This window comes from Syzygium oleosum, unplaced genomic scaffold, assembly GCF_021117445.2.
Source record: "Syzygium oleosum isolate NSW1041296 unplaced genomic scaffold, Sole_v2.1 Sole_v2.03, whole genome shotgun sequence".
Taxonomy (NCBI): Eukaryota; Viridiplantae; Streptophyta; class Magnoliopsida; order Myrtales; family Myrtaceae; genus Syzygium; species Syzygium oleosum.
Window position 1 is genome coordinate 10,664,666 of NW_026607487.1, and position 25,322 is coordinate 10,689,987.

Here is a 25,322-nt window from a genome sequence, read left to right on the forward strand (position 1 = left end):
ATTTCAATTTTTTCGAAACTAGAACCTCTATTGTCCATTCCAGATTCCGACCTCAAAACCGACCACTCATGTACGATCACATTGTACTTTTGCCTCGTGTTATACCCGAATAGTAACGCGCAGAGCTAACCCTAATAGAGGCGAGACGTGCCGGAAAAAAAAAAAATCAACGATGAGAAACGAACACACCGCTCAAATTTCTCTAGGAGGAAAATCGATACGGTACAGACATTGAACATGAAAGAATTGTACGAGCTTGTTGTGCCAAGAATAGAAGCGCAAAAAGGTCATCGAAACGCGCGTGACAATCGGGACTCCGAGCGGATGCGGAAACGGCAGCGGAAACTTTCCCTCTTCGGGGAGAGTTCATACCAAAAATACACGGGGAACAACGTACGACTTCGAACTCACGAAACTGGCGTGAACGCTCGCCCATGATTGGGGCATTGACCGGGACGCCTTCGCCTTTTCAGAAATACCGTACGGCCGCGCCCAGCCCTCCGATCTCTCCCGAACGGACGGACGGTCCTGCATTGCGCGGGAAGGGGAATGGGAAGCGGTGCTTGTACAAAAGGGGGAAAGGACGAGATACATAACGTAGCGCGACGACGGGTCGTTGTGATCGCGAAGTTTGGGGGGGGGTGGCGCCACCGGCCACCGCCCGAGCCGGTTCCGTTCGAGGGAGGGAGAGAAAAATGTTTATATATTCCCTCCCCTCCCCCTCTCTCTCTCTCTCTCTCTGTGTAAAATCAGAGTCCGAGTTGTTCCTTCGTCACGTCGCATCCGTTTTCTCTCTCTCTCTCTCTCTCTCTCTCTCTCTCTCTCTCTCTCTCTCTATCACCGACGATCGTCGCCGTCGCGGAGTGATCGGGGAATGCGATCGGTCGGAAGCCGCCGGTTCTTCTTCTTCTTCCGCCGCAGCAATTCCGCCCCGCGAGCTCGCTTCCCCTTGCGCCCTCCGGCCTCCGGATAGCGTCTCCGGCCGTTCCACTGACGGGAAGAGGCGGCGCGGGATCGGCGGCCTGTCTTCCTTTCTCCGGTCACCTCTCTCTCTCTCTCGCTCTCTGTCTCTCTGTGTCTCTGTGTGCTCGTTTTCGAGCTCCGGTGCATTTACGTGCAGGTGATCCTTACTCGTTCGCCAATGAATCGATCGACTGTCAGGTGATGAGCATGAGCTGCTGAAGCAAAGCCAGCGCGCGAGTACAGGAGGAGGAGGCTGCCTCTGCGGTTGCGGACGATCGATCGGAGCAGCGATGCTGGATCTTAACCTCAATGTCCGCTCCGCGGAGAGCTCTTATCAGGACGAGAAGCTATCGGACGTCTCGGCGAATCAGATGGACGAATCGGGGACATCGAACTCATCGATCGTCAATGCCGACGCCGGCGACGACGAGTCGTCCTCCGCACGCGCCGGCGACCTGCACACCTTCCAGTTCGGCATCGTGAAGGTCGACGGGGGGCGGAGCGACTCCGTCGAGACGAAGGAGCTGTTCCCTCTGAAAGGAGAAGAGTGTTCTCCTGGGGAGAGGCCGATGGAGCTTTCCTTTGGTAATGGCGGCAGCGGACGTGGAGGGAGTCACGCGCGTGTAGTAATGCCGCAACAGCAATCGCAGCAAGCGAAGAAGAGCAGGAGAGGTCCGAAGTCGAAGAGCTCGGAGTTCAGAGGAGTCACGTTTTACCGGAGGACTGGACGATGGGAATCGCATATCTGGTTAGTCGATTTGACTTGTGTCTTGTTTCCGATAATCGATGCTTGCTAATTTCGAACTTAATCACCGTTGAATCCGGAATTTCATGGAACCACTTGCTTCCGTAACTGGAACCTCCTTATCGTTCGTAAATCACCGAGGGATTGGATGGAGTTTCTAATTGGGGAAATTCTCCGTGCTACGTGGCTCCCGTGTGCCGGGTTGGAGAGAGGCCTTTTTGATGCGTTTAATGCTTATTACCGTTCCTGAAACTCTTGCAAGTTTCCTCTACATTTCTGTTATCCCGAATTTTTCTTTTCCAGATTTGTGAAACGAACGAATATGGCCTTTTAGCTGCTTCCGTTGAAATCTTCGGTTTGACTTTATTGTTGACTGTTGGTTTTTGCCTGTTTCTCACGGTGCAGGGACTGTGGAAAACAGGTATATTTAGGTAAGTATATGGTATCTTATCAGATGCGCACGAGTTTGGCTTTTTTTCCTGTTATGGATGTGCGTTGCGTCTATTTTACGTTGTTGAATGATTGAGTGATCGGAGATGGTTTTTCTTTAGGTGGATTTGACACAGCTCAGGCCGCAGCCAGGTATTTAGTGTGTTGTGTATAGAACGTCGTATTGCCCTTTCAATTTGTCCATTTAACTTCGATCGATGATTCTCTTTATCTGGATTTCATGCATTCAGAGCCTATGATCGGGCTGCCATTAAATTCAGAGGAGTTGATGCGGACATCAACTTCCAAATGAATGACTACGAGGAGGATCTCAAGCAGGTACTCGTAGTTTTATCCGTTCTATTTGACAATCCTGTTTATTCCTGTTCTTTGTTTGCCTTTTCCTTTCTTCAAAGATATTATGTATTTGCTTAGGGTCTTTCCTCGATTGTTGTATTGGCACAGATGAAGACTCTATCCAAGGAAGAATTTGTCCACATTCTTCGTAGACAGAGCACTGGCTTTTCAAGAGGGAGTTCCAAATATCGAGGCGTGACGTTGCACAAGTGTGGTCGGTGGGAGGCTAGAATGGGACAATTTCTTGGCAAGAAGTAAGATACTGGCTCATGCTTTTTTACCTTGCCCTTATTTTCATCAGATAAACTTAAGCGTCTGCTCCCACTTTTATCTTCTAACTGCTAGTTCTCAGTGGACTTGCTTGTTCCTCTACTTGAGAAATTGTCTAAAATCCTATATCGAAGAAAAATGAATCGATGGGGTTTCCTTTTATGCTTATCTAGAGAAAGACATGGCATTTTCATTTTGGAGATTGCAATGCTTGCATGCAGGTATATATACCTTGGGCTATTCGACAGCGAAGTAGAAGCTGCAAGGTCTTAAAGATCATGAATTACCCGATCCAAAATTTGTTAATAGAAAACTCTCAACCTCATTACAATTCTTAATTCTATCCAACATGTCTGTGGTCTGATATTCTGGACATCAGGGCTTATGACAAGGCAGCAATCAGATACAATGGAAGAGAAGCTGTCACCAACTTTGAATCAAGTTCTTATGAAGGGCAGATGATTCCTGTGGCCATGAATGAAGGTATTATCTGATACTATCATTCCCTTCTTTGCTCGCTTTGAATCAAAAGTACCTCAGATCCTGTCTTTCCAAGTGATGTACTGGTAAATCTTAAACGTTTAATGCAGATAGTGACCATAATCTGGAACTGAACTTGGGGATATCAGCCCCTTCTTTTGGAAGTTCATTGAAGGGTACTGATGCGCACCTACCATTCCATGCTGAGACATTTTCAGGGGTAATCTTATGAGCAACATGATTTCTTTCCTTTTTTCACTTTACCATAGTCAATCCTTTTGTTCAATCCTGTGTTTCGATTGAAAATTAATCCCTTGGCTCTGCAAACCATGTTGGATGTTGACAAAGAGGGATTATTGTGAGGCATGAATTCTTTTATGTAGTATGCTAACTTGTTTGCCGTACTTCTGCTGGACGATTGATATGACATGGTTGCCAGTATTAAGAGCTGCTCATATTCTTTGTATACTATTTTGCAGATCCGTAATTTTGCTTCAGCAATACTAGTTGACCCGCCACTTGGAGGGTTAGCAATGACATCCCAGCATCATTCTTCTCGGGACCGTGTATACCCTAGTTTCTTCTCAAATGAGGTAAAGATTCTGTTTGACTTCTCTAGAAAATATCTAAGAATTGACTCTCTGAAAAGATCTAACTGCATGTTTCATTCTCCGAAATACCATCACAATACTCATGGCCAAAGTTGTGTAGATAGCTATAGGACCTTGCACTACTTGTCGGGTTGGAAATATCAGGTTTTTTAATGTTTGACATTGATCTAATTGAACTGCTCGACAGTGCATTCAGTGTACAAGAGACTATTCCCATTGTTTGTCAATCTGAATGACTGGCGATTAGCTCAGATCTTCTGGTGGTAGACCTGGATCTCTGAGCACTTGAGGTGGAATTTGATAACTAATTGCAGAGTCAATGACCAATGATGATAAAAAGGTTTCTCGAAATTTCTGTGTCCTAATCATGTGATGGAATTTGCACTGGTCATGCAGGAAAGAGATACTGAGCAGAGAAATGAAGTCCCTTCCTCACAAGGATTGCACTGGGCCCGGCCAATGCGTGACCAAGTCAGTAGCAGTGCCACTCCAATGCCAACATACTCGACTGCAGCATCATCAGGATTCCCATTTTCAGTCCCTCCTTGCTCCGCTGCCATGCTTGCATCACCAATGTCTCGTCTCCCTCCTTCCGATACGGTTGCCTCCAATTCCCTTCGATGCAACTATCAGATGACGTCTCCATGGCCGCCGACATAAGTTTTCTTGTCTATGATGAACCTACGGCAAAAACAACTAATATCCTGGTCTTCATAGTTTCCTGTATCGTTCGGGTTGACATCGCACTCATAGAATTTGTTTTCTGACTCCTTAACATGCAATTGTTTTGTGCAGATAGTGACACGAAAGGCAAAACTCATTTTGATTCCACTTGTAATATCATTCATGGTTAGATGTGCTCATTTGCTCCCCACGTCGACGAAGTTAATGTCACTCCTCTGGTTTCTCTTTGGAGATTCGATAATTACTGTTTAGCTTTAGTTACAGGTAGCGTGCGCGATTAATCAACTTACTTAGGGGTGGACGCCTACATAACCAAAGTGCAAGTCTCCTTCTGGCAATTCTTATGATCCTCTTAACCTGACTGTACTTATTTGCCGGGATCGAATGAAGAATGCATACCCGTACCTACCCTCTTAAAGGAGATTTTATGTTATCGTAGGCCAGAAAGATTAATCATAGGCAGGATTTGATTTCATAATATAGTTGGATCTCCAATTTTTGAAATGCTCCAAATTCCACTTGAGAATCCAAATCTGAGGTCAATACCAGCAAAAACATCTCCGAACAAGGTTCCAGCACCATGCCAAATGTGTCCGAAAAAGAAGAGCAGAGCAAACAAAACTGGGTCTAACGAAAGAGGCCGAGTATATATATATATATACACATACGCATTAGCATGGTCACTCACTCCCAGTTCGACGGAACGTTTGAGACGGTTTTCAGGATTAGGAGTGACACAGGCTATTCCATTTCCCGGCCCTCCCAAACTATTTTTGTTTTTGGGGCCGATGACTGATATGTAGCGGTGGGTATTGTTTAAGGGCCCCAAAGATTGTAGAAATGGCCCAAAATGGGCAGGAATTTAAATGGGCCGTTCAAATAGCGGGCCGTCCCGGCGAGGACCGGGCCGGCTTGTTTGACATCTATAGTCCAGATGTACAGCTCAAGCACGGACTTTTTTGGCTTTTGGTCGGATGCACGAACGTTCATTCTAAAACAAAAACTAATACAGGTGTGACCCCATTAAAATTTAAGATCATGAACTCCGGGCTAGCAAACCTCGTTTGTAGAACCCGGCAGCAGGTGAACTCTCACGAAAACCGGTTACTAGGTACTCTCATCGCTCGACACTTTTGCTTTTACTCAGATACGATTTTCCAACTGCCACTGAAAGACTGTCTGAAGATGATTCCATAATATATCGAAGCAAAGAAAAACTCTGAAAGACGATTCCGTGACTTATCGATGCCTGCGACACGACAAAGTGAAACTCAACTGGTACTGAATTGGTCTTAATACTATTTTAGGTCAATCAATTCAACATGAACATGAACACACTGACAAGAATTTTACATCCGTTTGCTTAGTATAACAAGGAGCTGATAGCAATAAGTGTGTACTGCAACGCATCACTCCCTAAAGGATGCAGAACCAAACAGTAGCTTGGTGATGAATTACCATCAGAAATCCAGACGACCTTCTGATGTCGGTGATAAGAAGGCCAAGAGGAAGTGCTCAAGTAGGCAGATCGAAGTAACAATCGAACACCAAAGAGAGCATTCATTCCCAGTACATTTCCTACTCAATATTTCCTGCTGCATTATTGCTCCAGATACAATGTTAGCCCGAGACAGAGGGTTGAGATCAATGTCTGCATCTATTGACAGTGATCAGCAGTAGGGGCACTGCCAGGTTGATCATGCAGCGCACTGCACTGCTAATCTTACGTGTTCAGCACATATTCCACGACAGAAATCACCTGCAATCACACCCCGATAAAATAGAGAAACAGGTTATTGGGGGTGGAAAAGACAACATACCAATAAAAAGTGCATTTGGATTCCAGGAAGAAATATGCATATGTTCTTCATAACAAGGAAGAAAAGATTACATATATGCTAACGAAAATTACATTTGGATGCAAGAAAAACTGTGTTTGCAACTTATTAGTCCTCAGAAGCGCACACATGCATAAAGTCCCAACACTCCAACAGTTTAGGTCCAAAGAATAATTCTCCTTCAAAATGTCGTACATTTACCTGCGAAGCATGAAGACCACCAAATGTCTAAAGTTCAATCCGTCAGTAGGCCCAGCGAGAGCTGTCGAGATTCTGTCCCATCTCAAGTAAGGTGCTATCTTGCACAAAATGGATAAACAGCAGCCCTCACAAACAATCAGTAAACATTGTGCTTGATGGAAATCACATCCCAAATGATCTGTTATACAGATCCCCTGAACTAGGCATGCAATACTTCTGATTCTCCAGACTGTCATAGATCTTATTAATTCCAAGCCTCTCATTTCTAAGCAGCTCGGCCATAACCAGACCATCTCCACCAGGAATGGTGTTCCAACCACTCCAGTGGCCATTGGACATACTCCTTTGGACAGAAAGCTGTGTGTAAGATGATACATTTCCCATTTGCGACTGATCAAAAATCCTCGGAGCAATGTCAAAGGAATCATTAAGAGAAGTATAGCCAGCGCTCGTCTCGTATCTTAAATTCGAGTGTGCAGGCAAAGATCTTTTCATCAATAAATTATGTCCAAAATCACAGTCAAAAGCATTCAGTTGTTGAGATAATGACCCAAGATCGAATGCTGGGCTATTGAAACCACCTTGAACCGTCCCTTTGCCAACAGCTAAAATAGCAGGATCCATGAATTCAATGTCGCCTGTACTGCTGACACTTGCATTTGGTTGCGTCTGATATGAATTTCTCAACAAGTTGATGTCAGGTGAATGGTTCCCTGAGAAAGAAAAATATATGGCAGTTATTTCAAGCACAAAAGTGCTAAAAAGAACTTGCTGAATCACATAATAACTCACCCAAATAAGTGTCGAAATTCCTATCAGTTCTCTCATGAGAAGAAAACCCTGGAGGAGGTGCTTTATTGGGAACTGAAAAACCAGGTGGAGCTGAAATCTGAGATCTTGAACCTACTAGTAGTAAAACGAGTAAGTCCAGGAAGCTTCGAAACACCCAAAAAGCACTACAGCAACAATACATATTTATAGCAGAAAAAAATAATAGGTGGAACTTTTTGTATTCAGGAAATAAACAGTCTAACATAAAATTGACAGATGTTTGTAAAGGCATCCTATGCATAGTGTAGCACATACAATTACCAAATTTATCTTTCTTAAGCATCATCAACCAGATACCAGCAGAAATCACGGTAAAATTAGAACTCATATAATCCAAGTAAACCAACAATCAGGGAAACTGGCGACAGAAAGTAATTGTACAATTCAAGCCATCTTCAAAAAGTTCTACAAAAAGGTTTTTATACAACCATAAACCTGAGCTTGCATATAGTAAAAATTTGTCCAGGACAATGGCATCAGTAGATTAAATTAGAGAGCTAAGACCATATATCATGCAGTTTGGAAAATGTCTGCCACGTGATAAACTTAAAAGTCAAAAGCATGAAATTCACGAAGTGAGAATCAGTATGATTGGTTAATTATAAAAAAAGAAAGTTACACTAGCTATATGAAAACCTAATAACAGGTAACAGATAACTTGATATTTTTAAAGCCATGAACATGCAAGGGAACACAAACAGAACAATGTGAAGCAAAGCCACGGAGTAATGGAAGCAATGATTAATCTGTGCTTTAAGCATTTAAACTTGAGTCTTGGACCACAACTAGTGATTTTGCCTTCGCAATGCTGTAAAGCTATTGCCTTCATGACCACAGGGAGCCAGACATAAAATAAGGGGAAACTAAGCAAGCATGTACAAAGAAACTAGATAAAAAGAGGACCTGGCTGAAAGGAGAAAACATAGCACCAACCTAAGCAGTGACGTGAACAGGACCAAACCGAACAGGAAACACGGAATCTGACAACTTTTTATGAATAAAGAAATATGTTTCTAAGAAGATAATGCTTACAAAAGGACCTTTTTAATACAAAGGAGAACCAATTAAGTACACCCATAGAAAGGAACCCAACCAAAGCCTCTCTTTTAAAACGCCCCAAATTGATCTAACTCAAACAATTCCAAAATTTAGCATCTTACATTTCATTTTTCCAAATTCACGCAATATTTCTAGCTATGTCTTTTCTAGGACATTCTTGAGATCATAATCACTATCTGCGTCTATAGAATGTAGACATTTACCACTCCAGGAACAATCTTGAAATGACATAGTAGTTTCAGTATCGCAGTAGGTTTTTCCAGTTGGGGTTACTATCTGGAGTGGCAAAATCATAAGAACAAGATATAAGAAGAGCCAATAAGCTCTAAGAAAATTTTCATAATTGATTAATTGCCTACCAGAATACGACGGCGACGGCGACTAACATACACATCCCACTATATGGGGAAGGCGATATGAATCCATTACACCACTGTTCTCAATTCCATAAATTAGATCCTCATAAGCTCTAAATACTCCACATCTTTCCTAATCGTCTCCTCACATGGATTTAGATTCTATTGGCATGTCACAGAAAAATATGCATCCAAATAAAGTGTGGCCATGGACTCATCAAGGCAGACAACAACCTCCTAAACTTCAGGAAAGATCATAAGTATTGTGCAGGCAGATCAGTAAATACGTATAGCAAACTAGATATGGCAAACTTTCATGATGCAGAAATGAAATCTACTTATAAAGAGTACACTTTCAAATAGAACAGGAGCAATCAGAACCCATCAGGAGCCTTACCAGATGAAAGAACCGATCGAGAGGCAGCACGATTGCCTACCTCCTCAAATCTCGAAAGAGACCCATTAACAACCGCAGGATTATGCAAGTATGAACGACAATTTTTGCCAAAATCTTCATCAAAAGATCCGTTTCTAGGCATCTGCTCAGTGATAGTAAAAGGCGGATCAACATCAAATGCATGAGTAATTGAGTCTTCTTGTCTGGCGAAAGAGAACCTGGACTGGTTGCTGTTTTGAACTTTTCGGTAACTCGAAGATCTAACAGAACCTCCACGCTTGTCCGATTCACCCAATAGATTAGCCAAATGCTGAGGTGAGGTCAATGAGTCACTCCATGAATCAAAATCCAGAGACAAGATATTGGAGATTATACTGCCTTCACCTGCTTTTAAAGAATCATGCATCTCAACTTTAGATCCATCGCCTTGCAACATTCCAAATTGCCTCTCTCTAACTCCAGAAGTTCTATCCAATTCAGCACAATCATTTACCATCTTTCCATGGTATCGACTAGATATTGCTGAACTTCTTTCTTTCATTTTACTATCTACAGGTATTAGACCGGCACTTAAATTATTGATGTCAAGCACCTCACTATGCTGTAAAGAATGAGATGTGGAACAATTTGACACATGAGACAGATTTCCAGAACTAGAGAAAGAAGTTGAATAATCAAAGACTTCTGGATCTTCAAGTCTTTGATTATTGAAACGTAATACATCTTCTGCAACTTGAGAATGCATAGTTGGCAATTGATCAGTCGGTACAAAGACCTCCCTGTCCCTGTTGGATAGAACATTGCGGACCTCTGCCAAAGGCAAAGACTCTTTATAGTTCTCCACGCATGATTGTTGCAGTAAACCCTGATTCCCCGTTGATCCAATCCATCCTGGATCAGAGATGCAAAACGTAGACACTGGAGCACCTGATGACTCGCCCTGGAGTTTTCCATGCACACTTAATGATGATACGTCAGAGCACACTTTCTGAATCTTACCATTAATTTGAGCACATTCTTCTTTTTCTGCATAAGTACTGGTTGATTCCCAAGTGCTGCCAGAAGATTTTACATTGTTCTGGGGCATGCTAATGATGTTTCTACCTTCCTTGCTACTTACTAAATCGGATAACCTGCCACTTGTAATATTAGTAGTCGGAGTCCCATCTGTCACATCATGTTTAACTGACGAAGAGAAGTCGGACTCTATACAATAGTGCTGCTTTGAACAACTTGACGAGCCCAATATAATGTTAGCTGCTATACAATTTTGATCATTCAAGGGTGGCTTTTTCACCCCATCACCGTGCGGTATAGAATATGGAGCTGCTTCTGCACCTACTACAGTTGTGGGTACACCACTCGCCATCTCAGACTTCTCTTTGTAGGGTCTATCAGAACATCCTGGAATTGCAGCTTGAGCACGATGTCCCCTAATTTACATATCAAAGAAAGTTACAAATAAAAGGTAGCACAACTATATAACAGTAAATAGTCATCAATGCACAACCCTCCCTTCAGCCCCTGTACCAAGCATTTAAAAGAACTAATTTAATTATCTCAAAAAGAAAGGGCTGATAGGAAACCGTGACATCTTCTATGATTATCCAGTCAAGATTTGTTCCATTGAGAAACAGACAACATTTTTCTTCTTGTTTAGACTTATAATGACCGCATTACCATGAAGCTGCAGTAGGAAGAGTAGCTGACCTAGCAGTGGTTCCATTTGGTAGAGAAACTTTGACCACGCTTGCCGCATTCTGCAAAAAAAAAATAATGAGGGAAATCAAGAAACGTCTATAAAAGTCAAGTATACTGAACGACATACACATAAAGACGGTATGAAGCAAGTTTAAACGCACCCACAAATTAATCAATTGAACATAAATAATAGAACCCCCATTCAATGAATTGCCTCTGGAATGTTTACCACAGTATAATAGAAGCAAAAGGAATCCTTAACTATTCCTCAACAGTGAGAAGCTCAACATAAAACTGGCATACTAAAATCTTACATTTAAAGCATTATTGATATTTGGTTTTGTGGCAGAAGGCAAGCTGCTGTTACAGTTATCATCAAATGGAGGTGGCAATACACTTCCAGTGCGCCTTTGCATACAGCAGCCGTTGCCTGTCATTTGCTGGACTCTAGTCCTTTAAAGCAACAAGATAGTTTAGCACAATAATATGTGATCACATTCTATTCAAGCAGCTAAAAGCTAGCAGAAAAGGACCGAACTGCATCAATTTTGAACTGCATCTCTCACAAAATGCTAAATCCTATAAATACACATAAATGTGCTTGTATACATACATTCAGTGTATTGCCGTTAGTAAACCACAACTATGCTTCCATACATACACATGACAAGTGTTTACAAGTACATAGACACACTAAAGATAGTACCGGTAGAGAAAATCAAAAGATTGGCAATATATCTAAAAGATAGCAGAACAGCAAATCAACAACTTAGGGGTGTTTTGGACAAGTTCAGCCATTGATGATTAACTCTATAATTTGTAGAACAGCAACGATATGAGTTCATGCATGTATGACAATTCCTATTGCCCGTTTTACATGATCATAGGCCCGTTTTACATGATCATAGAACTGATCCTAGTCACTAGAAAGAAAGGAGGTAGTGCAACATAAGATAATCATCTTCCTTTGACATAAGAAGAGGCCAGCTCCACAAAAGAAACTTGATCTCATGGAAATGGACAGCATCTTTGTGTTATTCCCCTCAAAAGAGGAACAAACAAAAAGGATGAGACCACGCCAGCACTAGAAAAAAAAACCAACCTTGTGTATGCTGAAATTATTTCATCCTTGGTGAAGCTATCCTCCTGAGATCCAGTCTCGTGCAGATAGAGACAATCTGGGTTGGTGCAGGGCTGGATAGAAAAAGCTCATTAGCTTAATTTAGTTCAAAGAACCTAAATAAAGCTATCTATCCCATAGCATAAAATGGAACAGACCAACGATAACTTATTTGTTGTTCATACCGCATTTCTAAGCCATGCATGACAGTACTTAGTGGTTCCAAAGCATGCCCTGAGATGCAGCATCCAAAATCATCAAATTGATCTGCCTTATGCAGCAAACACATGGAAAAAAAAGGATACATATCCGAAAATGAGAAATACCTTAATGGTCTACCATCCAACACATATCCATGAACAGACCGAATACAACGGATTGCTTCCTCCTCTTTTGAGAAAGTAATATATCTAAGGGAAAGCATACAGGGCATTTGTAAGCAATTAACTACTTAAGACCATACGTTTTTGCGAGAAAATATAAAGTGCAAAAGAAATCAAAGACCTGAAAGAAAATCCAGGCATAAGTATAAAGATTGGAAGACAGAAGAGGCCAAAATGCCACATGACCAAAAACTGAAGGCGCGTGACGAAACAGCTATCTAGGGAAAAAAAAGCTCTCCGCTGAAAATTCATGCAAATTAGGAAAGAACAATCAGGAAACCAAACAGTTCCAAGAACAACACTCTGTTCAGTTAAAAACAGATAAAGAATGATAACATTTCTTCAGACCAGACTCTTGGAAACTTGTCAACTCACACACTACAGGTATTGTTTGGAAAATGCTGAATGGCACCAGTAGCCGTCCGAGACATAGATACTTTAAGAACCTTCCCATACTGACCAAAGTATTCTCTCTGTTGAAGAATCTGCATATACATGTCAAACAGATAATTATCACCGGTCTGAATCAGTAAAAATCAATGACTGGACCGGTAAGTCAGTATATGTGAGTGAAAAAATGCCTGATTATACTTAGGGGGTAAGCATGAGTAGGAAATAGTTTCCATGTTGCACAAGAGAGGGAAGGAAAACAGAGAGATACACACATCTTCATCTGCTAAGTTAAGAGGCAAGCCGACTATGTACACGAGGTTTCGTTGTATCACCCGAACACTACCCAATTGCTTTCTCTCCTCTGAAGACTTCGTCTTTGCCTTTTGAGATTTCGTTTTTCTCTCTGTATTAATTTCGGCCACCAATCTGATAGAAAAGAAACGATCACCTAAAGAAAAATGATGTGGTAGTCAAATCAGAATCGTACATATCAGAATAACACCTCTCACAGTTCGCAGCCATCCCTACAATCTTCTCCTTGTCATAAGGTGATCGACATGCTGGGCAACGCCCCTCTGTTTCATCCTTCTCTGCCATGTCCATTATGTGATGCCAACACCAGACACATATCTAAGATAGACACGGAAATTGAATGAGAGACAGAGGCATACATAATAGGCAATAACTGGCAAGCATGAGGCATATATCAAGCGCTAGCTTAATAATTCAGGACCAAGATCCTTAATTTGTAACTAGGTTAAAGAATCTCGCTAAACATGGGTATCAGAATGATGACAATTTCTAAGGATACCATGAGCTTCAACTGCTTTGCACAGAACAAACAACACGAATAAAGAGAAAGGAATGAAATGAGAAACTGAGACTCCCCACAGCACAACAAACACAGAATGAAAGTGAGGAACTAAGAGAAGTTAATATTAAACTTTCAAACCTCGTATCCACATTTGCAAGGTTTCAATTGCTGATCCGTCAAATCCATCTCCTCAGCACAGAGAGGACAGGTCTTTTCTCCCTCATCACACATGGTTTCCCTGAATTTAAAGGGAATTCATGAAGCAGGATGAGCCGGCAGAAATTTCAGAGAAACAATTGAGTCCAATTTCACTGTTATTAACTCATCGAGGTCACGCGGGAGGAATTGAAAGGAAAACAAACAATGTGCTAACACAGCAAACTGAGCCTAATAATTAGAAAACGCCCACTTTCAAAACAATTTCACAATTTCAGCTTCCTCCGTCTTCTGCCTTGACAAAAGACAAAAAAAAAAAACCCAAGAATGGCTCAGGCTCGGCGTCAGAAGGAAAAACATGTTAACCACCAGCCAGGAGTACATTCAGTCTAATGATGCATCAATTTCAGTATCGCCTTTACTTTACATGTTCTATGTCCATAATTTTGCGACTGCCGTCGCTTGATAATCCAGCTTTCGATAAACGGATATTCACAGGGACAAGTCAACCCAAAAAACATCCCAATCATCAAATGCACAGTCCAGCCTCCCTCCAAACATCGCAAACCAAACCCTCAACCCCTACTCAATCAACGCTCCGCAAACACGCGACGCAAAAAACAACGATCAATCTCAATCCGCCCGCGGAATCAAAAACATCGTCGCCCGACCACGACCTCGCGCAGATCATAAAGATCACGAGAGACGCCGATATCGCCACGACCTCAACAGAACACAAGGCGACGGACGGACGGGCTGCACGTCTCCCCAGCTCAATCGAGCGCAATCGCACGGAGCGCGCGCGAATCGACCTGCATCGGAGCTGGCAGCGTGCCGCGGGAATGCAGAAATCGCGACGACTCCGGCGAAAAAAACGACGAAATGACGAGAGAGAGAAGCACAAGCAGCTAGGGAAGGCTAGGGTTTGAGATGAGGGCTTAAGGAACTCACGGATTCGGGAAGGAGAGAGAGAGAGAGGGGCAGGGGAGGTTCCGGCGAGGATGGGGTTTGCAGAGAAAGACGCGCGACCAGGCGACGGCGAGGAGAGCGAGAGAGAGAAACCACAAAGCGATGAGGCCTTTTTCGAGAGAGAAAAAAGGAGGAGGAGGAGAAGACTCTGTGCGCGCTGGTGGGTGTGTGCGAGGATGGCTGATTTGGCTGCTGGTCGTTTTTCTCTGCGCGTCGCTGTCGATAAAAAAAAAAAAGAAGAAAATAATTGCGGGGTTGGGACTCCCCCCATGTCGTGCCCCGCGATTTGTTTATTTTTTTTCTTAATTAATTTAACCGCGGGTCGATTTTGTGGCCTTCAATCCACCAATCCGGCCGGCTCGGTCCGGTTCCGGAAGGCTGCCAAATGCCAAATCCTCTGCTTCCCGCGCCGAGCAGGATTTATTCGTATCGATTTGTTTTTTTTCTTTTTTTATATACATGGGTGTAATTGAAAATGAAAGTGTATTCGCCCATCGTGTGGCGGCACTTACTACTGCCTCTGCGATTGTCACGTGATAAGACGCTTGGCACAATTGGATCGTGTTCGACCATTAGCATTTGTTTAGTGATTTGTCGACCTCGTACTTCTATCACTCGTTATATTAAGATATGAAGATGGATAAAAAGAAAGTATTTTCGAATGTAAGGTTAAATTGCTATGAAACAGTAAATCTATATTCGTATCAAATATTAAGTGCATAAGAGGCACGATGGCTTGATGTCATTCTCACCTTCTTCAGCTTATCACTAGTGATTTGGTCAGGGTTCCAAATTCAACAGTGGCGACTAGACATGAGATTCGCGCTCGTTATGGGACTTGACCCAACACTTTACGACACGAGTTGACGACAACCATACAACACCTGTGTTCGTGTTCCCGACACTCACTTCACCACTCCTATTGTGGCATTCGGTATTTTCTACGTTCGATAATAATATTTAGGACAATATTTCCTGACATAATCACCATGGGTCCCGTGTGTTTGAAATAAATTGATAAGATATTGATGCGTACGTTGATGGTGTAGTATGGCGGTAATTGATTTGCCACCATATTAGTAGTAAATGGGGACTGATATACTTCGAATTTCATACTTAATTATATTCAAGTTTCAAATTTACTGAATTAAGATTTTCCTAACATCCAATATTCCTCGCCAATAATTTTAGTGAATTTGAGATATTTTTCGGATTTATCGATATTTAGAACAGACACTGGTTTTCTTGTTTGCATATTGATTTAATAAATATTTCGGTAACTTGACGAAAAATCTACTTTAAAAACCCAATAGTGGAGCCGTTGGCCATTCTTTGATTTGTGCAAGCCTATTTTCATTTTTCCTAAGTATTTTAACCCCCATGCTCTTAATTGGGACATTGAACTAGCTTATTGATGAGATCATGCATTACATCATGTATTTTAACCTTAGTCAATTAATACTATTGATGACTCACTCATTTACTTTGGTCGAGAAGAAGTCGTCTTTTATTTAAATCAAACCATCTCCTCGTAGTTCATCTTATTAGGCCACTTCTGAACCCTCGCCACTTATTTAGGGCCCCATGAAGTATTTCCATTGGAACACTTGCCGTTTTGCTGCTTATACCTAATGTTTTTAACACAAAGACATTTATTACTCTATCCACGGTTAATTAATTTCATCCTTATAACCCTTGTCTTGGCCGTGAAGTTGGATTTTCAAGATTCTAAAGATAAAATAAATGTGGAAAGCATAATATATGATTCTTTCGTCCATAAATTAACGGTGACAATGCCTCGTGCGTCGGGATACCTCACGAGTTAGGATACCCCAAAAGTATTCGGAAAGCCTTGGGAGCTGAGATGCCCCATGAGTTGAGGTGTCCCAGGAATATTCGGGATGCCACGGGTGTTAAAATGCCCTGTGAGTTGGGATGTCCCAGATGTGTTCGGAGGAGAAAAGTAATGAATATGATGCATGCTCATATGTATGCATATATTTACATGTTATCTAATTTGTGGTAGTCATGCATCATAACATGTTATGATATCTGCTTGCTTTGGAAAATATAATCTCATACAACATTGTTATGGTTTTCGTTGGTATTTCACGATAAAAAAGATAATACATTTACTCCTGCACGCATCATACATGGTCTCTGTGTCGCTTTGAAATAATAATGTTTTGCACCGGGTTGAGTGGTAAAGTGATTCTTACCTTAAAGTTAGAGATTTTATTTACCGAGCTTCGACTCTCCCTGTATTTTTTTTTCAGATTTGTAGGATGAGTCCCCTAGATATGATGATGGAGGGGACGGTATGATGCTGGATGTCATCAACCCCTGAGTTGGACGGTGGCTTGGTTAATGTTTAAGCTCGTTTTTGGCTTAATATGGGTGTAGAGGTGCTAGTTGATCCAACTCTTGTTCCCAGGACTTTTGTAATGTATCGTGTGGGTAACTGGTGGTAGAAACGTGTGTATATTAAATTAAACTCATGCGATTTCTTGTAAAGGATATTGTGAAAATATTTTATTGTGCTTCTGCATGCTAAATATAATTACAAGTTAAATTCGGAAAGGATATATATTGCGCGTGACGTTCTAAAACGTCACAACCAGCTACTGGTTGGGCCCAGTGACTTTCGCTGGCCATCCCCACCCATATTAGCCCTTCCCGGGGATGGTAAGGGCAGCGGGGGTTGTGAAGACCTTATGGCCTGGTTCCCACCTCTCTTGGTTGTTATTTATTTATTTATTTAAATTTAGCTTATTTTTTAATCTAATTTAAATATAATCTATTTTAAAAATCAGATTTAGATCAAAACGATATCGTTTTACGCTTATGTTTTATGTTTTAGCTACATAATTGCCAGGTAGGAAAGAGAAAAATATTTAAAAAAAACCATGTTGGCATTTTTCAGTTAGCTAAATTTGATGGAATTAACGAAAGGAATCGATTGCATTAATTTGATAAGTTTTTTAAAACTTTCAATGCACTTATTTTTTTTTTTTAAGTGGAAACATTGAGACCAACTAAATGGATTTATAGAAGGGTTAATATCACGAAAAACCCTAAACTAGTACATTCGTGATAATTTTACTCAAAACTAATTTTTTGATCACAAAAACCCAAAACTGGCACACTTGTAATAAATTTACCATCAGTTTGTTTTTGTTAAATTTTACTGTCAAATTACTTTGTTAACTCACACGCGGCAGTTAACTGATGTGTCGTTTTTATGTTTTACTATCCGTTTGTCACAGGTGTACCAATTTGTGATTTTTTGTGGTATTAATCCAATTTAATAGAAACTAGCGGAGGGTAAATTTATCATAACTGTATCAGTTTGGGGTTTTTAGTGGTCAAAATATTAGTCAGAGGTACATTTATTATAGTTGTACCAGTTTGAGGTTTTTTATAATTAAAAAATTAATTTGAGATATCACAAACGTATCAATTTAAGATTTTTCATGGTATTAATCTTTTATAGAATGAGGGGAATCTCCGAAAGAAAACCGTGTTCATACTACGTGTGGACTGTCCAGAGACTCCTGGCATGTTGTACCGCTCAAACCAAAGTTGTGCGGACGCTTTTCCAGCCCCCTAAATGACGCAAATGGCCTCGGAGGGCTTCTAACTTTTCATTTTCCAGAATTTGTGAAAATTAATTACCAAAAACAAAATGGGAAACCCGCCAAAAAGCCAGTAACGATATTTACTGTGGGAACAACATCATCACCCATATTTCTTGGATCATCTTTCGTAGAAGAAACTACCTGGAAATTGAGAGCTTGTATGGTTTGATTCCTTGAAATTGGGATTAAATGTGAGATATTGAAAGTACTCGTTGTAAGGAGAATAATCGGCATTTTGCAAATTAGAAGTCCGAGTGATGCTCATTAAGGACACTAAAATATTTTTTGTAATAATAAGTTTATATGGACGATGCATAGGATACAATATGCTTACTCCAAAACTCGACATAGTTCAAAAAAGTAGCTCATTTATCCCTTGAGACGACTATAAATAATTTTAAATGTCCACAATAATAAGCATTTACAAAAAAATTTAAAAAGTAAATATCAATATACAATAGGACCGTGACGGTTCACAAAAATTATCGACGGTCAAATTTGACTTTAGTTATACTTATATTTGACTTCAAATTTTATTCCCATTTATTTTAGTTTTTATTTCCATGACCATAAGGGCGTGAATAATGATCATTCTCTTCTTCGGCCTTATTTCTTGCTAGAGATAGAAAAATCTATACCTATTTTCTAAATGAGTTTCTGAGCAAAAAGTTGCGTTTGATAACAACATAATCGCTTGATAGGTTACTCTTAAATTTCTATTTTCGGCGGCCGGTGGAGGCAAACTGCCGTCGGTGAGTGGCAGCGAATGGCGGGCGGGCGGCAATAGATCACCGGTGGGCAGGTGGCGATATCGTTTTATGCTTATGTTTTATGTTTTAGCTACATAATTGCCGGGTAGGAAAGAGAAAACTATTAAAAAAAGTCACGTTGGCATTTTTCAGTTAGCCAAATTTGACGAAATTAATGAAAGGAATCGATTGCATTAATTTGATAAGTTTTTTAAAAAATTTAAGTGCACTTATTTTTATTTTTTTAAGCGGAAACATTGAGACCAACTAAATGGATTTATAGAAGGGTTAATTACCACGAAAAATCCTAAACTGGTACATCTGTGATAATTTTACGCAAAACTAATTTTTTGACTACTAAAAATACCAAACTGGCACATTTTACCCTCAGTTTGTTTCCGTTAAATTTTACTGTCAAATTGCTTTGTTAATTGACACACGACAGTTGACTGATGTGCCATCTTTATGTTTTACTATCCGTTTGTCACGGGTGTACCAGCTTGTGATTTTTTGTGGTATCAATCCAATTTAACAGAAACTAACATGGGGTAAATTTATCATAAATGTACCAATTTTGGATTTTTAGTGGTCAAAATATTAGTTTGGGATAAATTTATCACAGATGTACTAATTTGGGATTTTTTATGGTCAAAAAATTAATTTAAAATAAAATTATCATAAATGTATCAATTTAAATTTTTTCATGATATTAATTCTTTATAAAAAAAAAAGGGAATCTCCGGAAGAAGACCGTGTTCATACTACGTGTGGACTGTCCAGAGACTCCTGGCATGTTGTCCCGCTCAAACCAAAGTTGTGCGGACGCTTTTCCAGCCCCCTAAATGACGCAAATGGCCTCGTAGGGCTTCTAACTTTTCATTTTCCAGAATTTGTGAAAATTAATTACCAAAAACAAAATGGGAAACCCGCCAAAAAGCCAGTAACGATATTTACTGTGGGAACAACATCATCACCCATATTTCTTGGATCATCTTTCGTAGAAGAAACTACCTGGAAATCGAGAGCTTGTATGGTTTGATTCCTTGAAATTGGGATTAAATGTGAGATATTGAAAGTACTCGTTGTAAGGAGAATAATCGGCATTTTGCAAATTAGAAGTCCGAGTGATGCTCATTAAGGACACTAAAATATTTTTTGTAATAATAAGTTTATATAGATGATGCATAGGATACAAGATGCTTACTCCAAAACGCAACATAGTTAAAAAAAAAGTAGCTCATTTACCCCTTGTAACGACTAGAAATAATTTTAAATGTCTACAATAATAAGCATTTACAAAAAATTTAAAAAGTAAAAATCAATCTCCGTGATGGTTCACAAAAATCATTGACAGTCAAATTTGACTTTATTTATACTTATATTTGATTTCCAATTTTATTCCCATTTATTTGTGTTTCTATTTCCATGACTATAATGGCGCGAATAATAACCATTTTCTTTTTCGACCTTATTTCTTGCTAGAAATAGAAAAATTTATACCTATTTTCTAAACGAGTTTCCGAGTAAAAAGTAGTGTTTGATAACGACACAATCACTTGATAGGTTATTCTTAGATTTTTGTTCTCGGCAGTTGGTGGAGGCGGACGGCCATCGGTGAGTGGCAGCAAACGGTGGGCGGGCAGGCGACAACGGATGGCCGGCAGGCGGGTGGCTGTGGAGGGCGGCGACGGACGAGCAATAAGAGAGTTGTTATTTTTGTTTCTGTTGCATAAATAAAAAAAAAATACACTTTTCATTTTTGTTCCAACCCTATTTCTAAGCTAAAAATTTACCTCGGAAATAAAAAAAAAATGAAATTGCGTTGCCAAACGAATTTCTGTTCTAAACCTGTTCCTGAAACAAAAAGATAATAATAGAGAAATAGAAGAGTTATCATTCGCGCCCTAAATCATCCCACGTTTCTCTCCACGGCAACGTCGGTAAGTTCCCGATAAGAAAACGAAGTAAGGGCAATTTAGTCAATTGGCTATAAAAGCACTTTTTTTTTTATTTCACCGGTCCACATCATCATATCGTGAAAGTTCTCTTAGAGGGTGTTCAAAGCAGTTTTCTTTTCTCTCCAATCAAAAACAAATAGACACGCACTCACTCCAATTTTTTTTCCCCATTTTCTGAATTTTGTTTTTTTCCTTCTCGCTCTTCATTTATTTCCCTCACCAACCAACAACCCACAAACACAAACCTACTCACGCAGACTCGTCGCCCCCTTCGACCAAAAAAAACAAAACACAAAAAAAAGGGACTCGTCGGCCCGCCCAAAATCTCCGCCGTCCATCTCGAAAACCAACGTCCCCAAGGCGCTCGCGAGATGTCCATGCCAAAACGCGACCGGGAATAATCTCCAGAATCTTCCGTTCACCTCGCAGGCCACCCCCCCCCCCCCCCTATATCTATCCTCGCCTCCGAGAAACGAAAAGCTCGTGTGCTCGCCTCGCGTCGCTCAAACGGTCACTCGCCCATCCCCACGCGCTCTCTGCTTCTCCAGGTACGTTCGAAGCTCGTTCGAACTTTTGCTTGCTCGCCCCTCCACTTCGCAGTCCCCGATCGTTCTTTGAGCTCCGCAGCTGGGCGGCGATTCGGCCGCGCGTTCGCTCTTGCCTTCCGCCGTGCTGTCTCTGCTGCGCGAGCACTGGCGCGACGGCGAGCTTGGTCGTTGCTAGTAGCGGCGGTAGCTCGGCGCGCCCGATGCGTTTCGGGATCCCGTCTGTTATCGCGCGAATTTTTATTTTTTTTCGGGCGACGGATCGTTTCGATTTGACGAGCCTCGTGTGTTTCGACGTGTGGTGGAATTTGTGCGATGCAGCCGCCGGAACAGCCGATCGCCATGGGGAAGTGTTATCCGACCGTGGGCGCGGAGTACGCGAAGGCCGTCGAGAAATGCAAGAGGAAGCTCAGGGGTGTCATCGCCGAGAAAAACTGTGCTCCGCTCATGCTTCGTATCGCGTACCTCTCTCTCTCTCTCTCTCTCTCGGCACGTGTGCTTGTGTGCTTGCGATATGGCGTAGCGATCGACTGAGGTTTTGGTCGTATGAGTCAACCTTGTCGTGTTTGTCGGTGCAGATGGCACTCGGCTGGTACGTACGATGTGAAGACGAAGACGGGCGGTCCGTTTGGAACCATGAGGCATCCCGCTGAGCTCGCTCACGGGGCCAATAATGGTCTGGACATTGCCGTGAGGTTGTTGGAGCCCATCAAGGAGCAGTTTCCTATCCTCTCTTACGCTGACTTCTACCAGGTACGATTTATTCGCGGCCTGCAGCTGAAGATGGTACCTAGATCTGGATGTGATTACTTCCGTCTTGGGTTTTCAAAGTCGGATGCTGTGCCGGCTGGGCATCACATGTACATACTGATGATTGTTTTAGTTGGACTGATTATATGTTGATATGTCGCAGCTGGCTGGTGTTGTTGCCGTGGAAATCACTGGCGGACCTGAAATTCAGTTCCACCCTGGAAGAGAGGTCGGCGGAATTTTTTGTTTTGATTAGCTTGATATTCTGGGGATGCTTGCGCTATATTGTTTATTTGCGCACGATGATTCCAGTAGGAAATGTGAAGAGCGATGGTGCGAATTCTCATATGTTGGTTGATTATCCATGCCATTTGATGTAGAAAAGGTGGGAATTAAAGTGGAATGGGTGGATTAGATAGAAGTTCTTTGGCATGGCATTTCGTAATGTAGTCGCATTTCTACTCCATTTAATGTACTTAGAAGTGACGGAGCATTTACAAGTCATATATGCAGGACAGTAAGAGCACAATGCCAATGATCCTACCTGTGTTAAACTGGACATAGGTTTCATTATCTCGCTAAGTTTCTCCCCCTAACTAACTGAATTGTGCTCTGTTCCTGTGTAGAGGAGGTACTCTATATTTTTGTCCGATCAGCCAAACCCAATGAAGTCTAAGATTAGTCCTTTTTTGGAGGGCGGGCTTGTTTTCTGAGAACAAATTGTGTCTATGTGAACTGATGTATCAAAGATAGGTTAATATAAGCCTTGGAGTTTGAATGTCTTGCACTTTTCCTGTGATGCTACGCAATGTTGTGACACATCATCTTGTTCCCTATCCCGCCTGCCTCCCTTGTGCCTTTTCTGTGTCAAAACTCTGATGCTCTACCTTTTATCCCACCAGTTTTCCCCGTAATATATTTTGCCAACGATTGATGCTTGAACCCTAGTTCATGTCATGATAATGGTGCTGTCATCTTAAACAACAGGATAAGCCGGAACCACCTCCTGAGGGTCGTCTTCCTGATGCCACCAAGGGTTAGTTTGGCTTCCCTGCTTTAGGAACAACTCTCCTTGTGAGTGTTGCATTTTGCATAACAAATGCCTGATCTCGCAGGGTCTGATCATTTGAGAGAAGTGTTTGGTCACATGGGCTTGAGCGATCAGGATATTGTTGCTCTCTCTGGTGGCCATACCCTGGTTTGTATTCAATTTTCTGGAACTTGGACTTCCGGGATGACGTTGCTTTCCACAAATTAAGCAGCTTAGCGAATCTGACTTCATGTACTCATTCTTCCTTTCGCTTCCATCCAGGGAAGATGCCACAGAGAAAGATCTGGATTTGAGGGACCTTGGACTGTCAATCCTCTCATTTTTGATAACTCCTATTACAAGTGAGTTTCCTGGATTTATTTGTGCCTTCAATGAATTTATATGCTTAATGTAAAAGTATTTTATTGTAATACGACACGCTAGGAACTGGATAGCACTTGGAGTAAAAAGTAACTTTTTTGTTCTCTTAGGGAGCTGTTGACAGGTGATAAGGAAGATCTCCTTCAGCTGCCATCTGACAAGGCTCTTCTCACTGATCCCGTTTTCCGTCCACTTGTTGACAAATATGCTGCAGTGCGTACTCTTTCTTTCTTTGGCTGCTTTGACATTACATAATCCAATCATCCTGGTCACATGTTATGCTTTCAATTAGCAACTGCATCTACATATGTATTTTTGTTTGAACATTGTTTTGCTTTTCCAGGATGAAGATGCCTTCTTCGCTGATTATGCAGAAGCTCACCTGAAACTCTCTGAACTTGGGTAATGATTATATATCTCCGTTCAGTAATTACAACATGATATAAAAACTGTGCTTTTGAGAACATTACTGCGTGTTGAAGTAAGAGCAAAATCATTTAGTGAGGTCTGGTTCTTTTAACTTTCTTGCAGATTTGCGGATGCCTAAGCACCCGGTATCAGGTTTCCGTGTGTATGTTGATGGTGCTCGATTCATCCTTCCTGTTCTGATTTGTCAGATGTAACAGTCGGTGCGATGCGGATGAATTTGATGGATACGTTCCTTGGTGTGTGATCTTTCTTATGGACATGTCCATTAATGGAAAAACTTAGGTGGCATGATATGTGAGCGTGCTTTTGATTTGAATAACATGAGCTTTCTAAATCTGGATCTTTTGCTTCTTCCCTCTTTTCTGGATGTTCTGTCGTTCATGTGTCTTTCATCCCATGCTATTATGGAGAACCGAAAACATGCATGTTGTGTTTGGTGACATGTAGGCTCGATTTGAGGTCAAGTGCATTGGCCAAATGAATCTGTGGGGACAAGGAGAGAGAGAGCATGGAAAAGCAACTGGTCAAATCGTCCTGCTCCTCTTTGGTAAGGACGGACCAACTCAGAGCACGCGCAATTTTGGGGCCAATTACTTTTGCTATGAGTGGTTGTAGGCGATGACTTAAGTACGAAAAAGCCATTTCCCTAACTCACGCCGCGGAATAATACAGAATTAATGCATCATTCCTCCCTTTCTTCAAGATGCGTATATATTGCGGACATATTTGTCAATGTATGTTTTCCAAAATTCTCGATTTTAAATTCAATGCTTCGTAGCAATCAAAAGTAAAGATTGAACATTGATCCATTTCCACGACTCCTTTCGATATTTCCGTTCCTTTCATTGAACTCCAAGTCCGTAGCTAATTCTTATGCTAGAGCTTCCCTTTGCAATACCTACTTCCACCATAAGTATAATTACAAAGGCAACTATTACCGGAATTGTCACAATCACTTATAATGGATCTCTTAGTACATATTGTAGGATCAAGAGTATGCTATTATTCGAACTGTATTTAATATCATACATGGAACGGTTAGAGGGCACATTGGAGATGGTGAAACCAATGACAACGAGTGAGAC

At 41.3% G+C, this 25,322-nt stretch overlaps 3 protein-coding genes across 13 annotated transcripts; 2 read left to right on the top strand and 1 right to left on the bottom strand.

Annotated features, from left to right (window-relative positions):
• The first annotated feature begins 784 nt into the window (after nt 1-784).
• LOC115670759 (AP2-like ethylene-responsive transcription factor TOE3) lies at nt 785-4,729 on the top strand. Of its 3 annotated transcripts, none has more exons than XM_056310270.1 (11): nt 785-1,039; nt 1,121-1,711; nt 2,114-2,139; nt 2,260-2,290; nt 2,389-2,476; nt 2,603-2,748; nt 2,986-3,030; nt 3,144-3,247; nt 3,355-3,464; nt 3,724-3,837; nt 4,252-4,729. In XM_056310270.1, the coding sequence occupies exons 2-11, from the start codon at nt 1,254-1,256 to the stop codon at nt 4,513-4,515; spliced, it is 1,386 nt and encodes a 461-aa protein (XP_056166245.1). In that variant the 5' UTR covers nt 785-1,039; nt 1,121-1,253; the 3' UTR covers nt 4,516-4,729. The 3 variants fall into 3 exon arrangements, with proteins under 3 accessions (XP_056166245.1, XP_030447976.1, XP_056166246.1); XM_030592116.2 differs by having other exon boundaries at nt 1,162-1,711; XM_056310271.1 differs by lacking the exon at nt 2,986-3,030 and having other exon boundaries at nt 786-1,039; nt 1,162-1,711.
• A 1,075-nt stretch (nt 4,730-5,804) lies between these two features.
• LOC115670873 (uncharacterized) lies at nt 5,805-14,879 on the bottom strand. 8 transcript variants are annotated; one of them, XM_056310264.1, is made up of 14 exons: nt 14,740-14,879; nt 13,771-13,870; nt 13,321-13,448; nt 13,091-13,244; nt 12,801-12,910; nt 12,369-12,452; nt 12,228-12,276; nt 12,025-12,116; nt 11,237-11,375; nt 10,902-10,981; nt 9,222-10,654; nt 7,371-7,484; nt 6,579-7,291; nt 5,805-6,298 (listed from the first exon to the last, which is right to left on the bottom strand). In XM_056310264.1, exons 2-13 carry the CDS (start codon nt 13,861-13,863, stop codon nt 6,741-6,743), a joined length of 3,027 nt encoding a protein of 1,008 aa, XP_056166239.1. In that variant the 5' UTR covers nt 13,864-13,870; nt 14,740-14,879; the 3' UTR covers nt 5,805-6,298; nt 6,579-6,740. The 8 variants fall into 8 exon arrangements, with proteins under 8 accessions (XP_056166239.1, XP_056166238.1, XP_056166243.1 ...); XM_056310263.1 differs by having other exon boundaries at nt 14,736-14,874; XM_056310268.1 differs by having other exon boundaries at nt 7,371-7,481; nt 14,740-14,775.
• Nucleotides 14,880-21,585: 6,706 nt separating this feature from the next.
• On the top strand, nt 21,586-24,571 carry LOC115670874 (L-ascorbate peroxidase, cytosolic-like). 2 transcript variants are annotated; one of them, XM_030592258.2, is made up of 10 exons: nt 21,586-21,650; nt 21,969-22,108; nt 22,226-22,400; nt 22,561-22,626; nt 23,385-23,433; nt 23,513-23,595; nt 23,710-23,789; nt 23,919-24,021; nt 24,152-24,210; nt 24,340-24,571. In XM_030592258.2, exons 2-10 carry the CDS (start codon nt 21,990-21,992, stop codon nt 24,353-24,355), a joined length of 750 nt encoding a protein of 249 aa, XP_030448118.1. In that variant the 5' UTR covers nt 21,586-21,650; nt 21,969-21,989; the 3' UTR covers nt 24,356-24,571. The 2 variants fall into 2 exon arrangements, with proteins under 2 accessions (XP_030448118.1, XP_056166189.1); XM_056310214.1 differs by having other exon boundaries at nt 21,588-21,650; nt 21,981-22,108.
• The last annotated feature ends 751 nt before the right edge of the window (nt 24,572-25,322 follow it).